Genomic DNA, 6,000 nt, shown 5'->3' with positions numbered 1-6,000 from the left:
AGTCTAAGTCTAATCTAGTATACAGGCCCTCTAGATACAGCATCTTGGGCAGCAGACTACACTTTTCTCTGCAAATAACTAAAGAGCAGTTCATGAAATCTCACTCAATGGCCAACCAAGGTCATCTCCCTCTCTATGAAAAATTTTGGCTCAAGCGCACATATCAGAGACTAATGGACACCTTGATTTTACTCCTCCTCCTCTTGCTTCTCGCTCACCGTGTCTTCTCTATTATTAACAACAACAACAACAACTTCACTCTCCCACTGTTCCTTGCTTTCTTATGTGAATCTTGGTTCACCTTAACTTGGATTATCATTCTCAACACCAAATGGAGTCCTGCAGTCACCAAAACTCACTTAGACCGTCTCCATCAACAGTATGTATTAACACAAAGCTATTGATGCTTGCTCCTTTGATAAGTCAAGCTATTTTGAATTTGATTCCTCATTTCTATTAAATGCATTTTCAAAAATTCTTCTATAATTTAGTAAAATCAATTATGGGAAGAAGCTTATGTGTCCGAGTTCCAGAATAGTTCATTTTGAGAGTAGAGAAGTTAATCCAAACATACTATAGGTCAAGCTATTTATTTTGTATTTGATTATGCAGTAATTTTTTAGTGACAAAATTTGTTCTGACAGAAAAGCTAATCCGAAGATGCTACAAGTCTTCATTTCTAGTGTTCTACAAGTAGTAGCTTTGTTTCAGGTTGCTAAATTGCTTCTTGTTGCTTATGTATGAGTTTTTACTTTTGATTTCAATAGGGTACATGAGCTTCCACCAGTGGATTTGTATGTGACAACAGCAGATCCTGTACTTGAACCACCACTCATCACTATGAACACTGTGCTTTCTCTTTTGGCACTTGATTATCCAGCTAACAAGCTAGCTTGCTATGTTTCTGATGATGGGTGTTCTCCTCTGACCTTCTATGCTCTTGTGGAAGCCTCTGAATTTGCTAAGCGTTGGGTACCTTTCTGTAAGAAGCACAACATACAAGTTAGAGCACCTTTCAAATACTTTTATGAGTCCACTACCAAAAGTGAAGATTCACCAGAATTCAAACAAGAATGGCTGCGGATGAAGGTAACTATAACTACGTTTGAAAATCATCTTACAAATAATTATAAAATAGTCAGAATTAATTTTAAAAAGAAGCTTCTATGAGTAATGAGTAGTACTCTGAGATAAAAACTATATGTATTTGGAGTTTGGACCGTGAACCGCAAAATGGTTTGTCTATTGTGTTTTAATTGCAGGATATGTATGACAATCTTAGCCAAAAAATTGAAGATGTGACCCGAAACCCAATTTCATTCAAACTTGACGGAGAATATGCAGTTTTCTCAAATACAGAGAGAAGAAATCATCCAAGCATAATTAAGGTAATTTGGTTCAAGATCTTCTACCCCAAATTGTGTATTAGTTTCATGTTCCACTAATGAAATATGGACATGTCAATTAAAAAAATATACAAAAGAGAGAGTGATAAACTTAAGTAATAGTTTTTAATTGATATGACCAAATTTTATTTCTAGAAAATAGACTCGGACATGGTTTTAGAAAAGAGGACTCCAATCCAATAAATATGATATAAAAGATGGAGTTAGATACATGTACCATCAAACAATAGAAAGTTAATTTAACACCTACTTTTGTGTCCTATTTTGACCGCAACAAAGTAGGAAATAGAGAAACAATAACTTTATCGCTTGATCGCAGTGAGAAACTACAACAAAAGCGGGTGGTACACATTTCATTATCATAAAAAATATTCATGCAACTGCACTGAACATTTAGTCCTTGTATTTAACAAATTGTTCTTGCATGCTTGAAAAATGAACTACCAAGAAACTCAAAAGACTTTCTACATAGTTGAAAATCCATGCTTTAAAAAAAACATATTCGAAAACCCATCCACAGCCAAAATCAATTCTAATGAAAAACACATATGAGTAACTTTTGAGTTTTAGAGTCCAAGGAAATACAAGTCAATCCAAACATTTACATTACCTGTGGGCAGGTTATAGTGGAGAACACCGATGGATTGCCCCACTTAGTTTATGTATCCAGAGAGAAAAGGCCAGAGTATCCACATGATTACAAAGCCGGAGCTATGAATGTTTTGGTAATTCTAATTTTTAACTAAAGTTTGGTTCTGTGGATTCTAATTATGATCAAATCCCAAATCTATTTTTTGTTAATTACTGGCACATCCATTCTTTTCTTTCTTTAATATGAGCAGCTCAGAGTGTCTGGGTTGATGACCAACGCTCCCTATATGTTGAACGTGGACTGTGACATGGTTGTGAACAATCCCAAGATTGTTCAACATGCCATGTGCATTTTGATGGATGCTAAGAATGGAAAAGATGTTGCTTTTGTTCAATGTTTTCAACAGTTCTACGATGGAATCAAAGATGATCCTTTCGGAAACCAGTGGGTGGCTACATATGAGGTGTTTTAATCAAAGTTTCAACTTTCAAATAAATCTCTCAGATTACTCTTCAGCTACACATACCATTTATGAACAAAATTTAATTTCCTTGTCCTTAATTAATGCAGTACATAATAAGGGGCATAGCAGGACTTCAAGGACCTTTTTATGCTGGAACAAACACCTTTCATAGAAGAAGTGCCATTTATGGTCTTTATCCTGATCAAATCCAAAATGGGGGAAAAGGTCTTGCTCTCTCATAAACAACACAAAATTCACTTATTCCAAACTAAACTTGCTGATTTTGTATCTTTTGTAGGAAAACTAGTAGAAAAGACATTAATACAACAATTTGGAAGTTCAAAAGAGTTTGTCAAATCAGCAGCTCATGCTTTAGAAGGGACTAATTTTGATATCAGTAGTCCTTCCAACTTAGTTGAGGCAGCAATCCAAGTCTCTGATTGTGGATATGAATATGGCACTTGCTGGGGTAAAAAGGTATGTAACTCGAATAAATATCTTCAAGAACTTGTCTAATGAGCGTCAGCAGCACACTCTTTTAAGGATATACTTCAACACTCTTATTGTGATTAGTTTGTTATTTAAAAAGTTAAACACTTCTTAAAATATGTGTTGGCTTTTCAAGAAATTGAGTTGTGTCCCTAAAAGAGTGTGTTGCTAGCATTACTCTTTTATCCTATTGGGTTCCATAAGGATCTTAAGTACCATCAAAGTGACCTGGCCTAGCACACTAGGGTGGCTCACCATGAATTAAAAGAAAAAGTGAGTTGAACCGAGTTAATTAGCTCAACTCTCCGATGAACCTCTAAAATTGTAACTTAGCTCAAACCCATGAGCTGGTAGGTTACTCTAGCCGATTCACCTTTGATTAAAAATAAATAAAAATTCTCAAAAATTGCAAAGAGTACTATAAATCAGAACATGCTGAAAAAAAATTCTTGAAGAAAATAATGGTCCACTAATAAAAAATCAATTTATTAAAAACTCATTTTAACAGTTTTTCTTAAAAAATAAAATTTAAATAAAATAAAAATCAGTCATAAGTAATTTTGAGTAATTCTTTAGTTGATTTGTTGATTCATTAGTAGTTTTCATTCGCTAAGTAATTCGTTTAATAATTGAAATTATATGGATCAAAACTGTTACTTTAACATTGGTTGCAATTCATTTAGCCCAATGAGTTGGGAGAGCGAACCCAAAACAACTTATATAAATGAGTGTCTATTTTTCCAATCCAACCAACCTAAAACGTGAGTTTGAGGGAGCTAGTTCACAAGCTGAAACCCAATTTCACAAGCCTAATGCTAAGTGGATTGATAGTGTTGTTTATAAAAGTTTAAGTAGTAAGTGAGTAAAATTTACAATTTTTTTTAACATTATTGTGTCTAGACAAAGTTAACCTATTGCTGCAAAGTTTAAATTTGGTTACTTATTAGCTTTGACGATTCTTTACTCAACTTTAGATGGGGTGGTTATATGGATCAATCTCAGAAGACGTACCTACGGGGTTGAACATGCAAAGAAAAGGTTGGAGATCAGAGTGTTGCACCCCAGATCCAATTGCCTTTAAAGGTTGTGCTCCTGGAGGATTACTCACAACAATGATCCAACAAAAGAGATGGGCCTCAGGCCTCACTGTTGTCTTTTATGGCAAGCATTCTCCAGTTATGGGCACCCTCTTCGGTAAGATCCCACTCAGGGCATGCCTGTCCTATTGTTGGATCACCACCTGGGGCTCCAGATCCATCTTTCAAGTTTGCTATGCTGCACTCATTGCATTTTGCCTCATTACCAACACCACCATCTTCCCCAAGGTTAGATCCACTTTTAGTGCCATTGTGAATTTTGTTAGAACAACACTAGTTTTAATCTTATCTAAATTGTGAATTTTGTTCGAATAACCCTAGTTTTAATCTTATCTAAAATTGACATTCATCAAGATTTCTTAGACTAACACTCAACTTAATTCTTTTCAAAAATCTACATCGATTTTAAATAAAATGAAACCGTGTGTTGTTCTGACATTAAAAGTCAGATATATTTTATTTCTACAAAAGTATGATTAAAAATTGACAAATTATAGGTGCCATAATAAAAAAATTATTTTTTTATATTATTTAACTGTAAAGACTTAAATACATTTTTGGTCCTATAGTTTTTGCAATGCGTAATTTTGGTCCTTTTAGTTTCAATTGTTCAAAATGAGTTTCTCTACTTTCAAAATTGAATAATTTTGATTCAAATGTTGATTTGTCATTCAATAACTAACGAAAGAATTGGACATATAGCATAATCTTTTACATGTGAAGTGACACAAATCATCTTAACTTGTCATTCGCATAAAAATTTATAATCAACTTCAACATTTTTCATTAGTAATTTGATAAAAAGTCAGCATTTCGTCAAAAAAATTCAATTTAAAAGTAGAGTGATTAATATTGCGCATTTCTAAAACTATATGACAACTAAGTTTTAGAGCTTAATAATTAATTAGATGATTGTGTTCCCTTTTATTCCAGGGACTTGGGCTATGGATTCCTGTTACTCTTTTTGTGATCTACAACATACAAACTCTAATAGAGTATCGATTAATCGGGTTGTCTCTCCGACATTGGTGGAACAACCAGAGAATGAGCATAATCAGAACCTCAACTGCATTTTTTATCGGATTTTTGAGTGCCATGATTAAGCTCTCGGGGATATCTGATACGGTCTTTGAAATAACACAGAAGGAAACTACAACTTTTGGTTCTGATGATGGAGATGATGTAGATGCAGGTAGGTTCACCTTTGACGAGTCTCCGGTTTTTATGGCAGGCACAACGTTTCTGCTGGTGCAATTGACAGCTCTTGTGATTAAGTTTTTTGGGTTGAATCCTCAAGCACAAGCTCATAGTGGCAATGAATGTGGACCTGGGGAGTTGATTGCTAATGTGTATTTGGTAGTGTGCTATTGGCCTTATTTGAAAGGATTGTTTGGCAGAGGAAAGTTTGGGATTCCCTTCTCCACAATGTGCAAGTCAGCAGTGCTAGCAATTGCTTTTGTGCACTTCTGTAGATGTACTGTTATTGGTTGAGACTTGATATCATTATATTAAATTTCTGGCTTAAATAAATTTGGGTCCATGTAAATATACCAATTTTTTGAATTTAGACCTTGCAATAAAATTATAGTTTGAAATCCCAAGATTAAAAGTGCTCCTATATATGCCAACTTTTATCCCAGTCAGCAATGATACACTGCCATTATGTCACACGATTGCTGACATGGATTTTCAAAAAAATATCATTTTAATTTTTTGTAATATATGAGGTTCGCGCTTCTGGACCCAGCAAAATTTTCATCGATTTTAATCCCCTTAAAATTTAAATCATCAGTTTTAGTCCCTCTCACTAGTTTCCTTGTTAAAAGGGTTAGAAAAACTCTAATTTTTTTTTAGGTAAGCCAAATTTGTATTAAAAGTGAGTACAAGGGGTACTCAACCCATTATACAATAGAAAAAGAAAAAACAAGGAAGTAAAGGAAATCAAAGAAATAA

The 6,000-nt window shown here is 34.1% G+C and overlaps 1 protein-coding gene across 1 annotated transcript; it reads left to right on the top strand.

Moving 5' to 3' along the window:
• LOC130749136 (cellulose synthase-like protein H1) lies at positions 1–5,593 on the top strand. The gene is made up of 9 exons (XM_057602430.1): positions 1–379; positions 768–1,089; positions 1,263–1,388; positions 2,027–2,131; positions 2,249–2,461; positions 2,569–2,686; positions 2,760–2,938; positions 3,925–4,275; positions 4,981–5,593. The coding sequence occupies exons 1-9, from the start codon at positions 93–95 to the stop codon at positions 5,536–5,538; spliced, it is 2,259 nt and encodes a 752-aa protein (XP_057458413.1). The 5' UTR covers positions 1–92; the 3' UTR covers positions 5,539–5,593.
• Positions 5,594–6,000: the final 407 nt, after the last annotated feature.

Source organism: Lotus japonicus, chromosome 3, assembly GCF_012489685.1.
Source record: "Lotus japonicus ecotype B-129 chromosome 3, LjGifu_v1.2".
Taxonomy (NCBI): domain Eukaryota; kingdom Viridiplantae; phylum Streptophyta; class Magnoliopsida; order Fabales; family Fabaceae; genus Lotus; species Lotus japonicus.
This window is presented reverse-complemented; position numbering and strand designations above follow the sequence as displayed.

Excerpts from the sequence above, each read along its gene's own strand:
- LOC130749136 (XM_057602430.1), top strand. The coding sequence starts at position 93 with ATGAAATCTCACTCAATGGCCAACCAAGGTCATCTCCCTCTCTATGAA. Across the intron at positions 1,090-1,262 it reads AAGAATGGCTGCGGATGAAG|GATATGTATGACAATCTTAG; the intron begins GTAACTATAACT and ends TTTTAATTGCAG. Across the intron at positions 1,389-2,026 it reads ATCATCCAAGCATAATTAAG|GTTATAGTGGAGAACACCGA; the intron begins GTAATTTGGTTC and ends ACCTGTGGGCAG.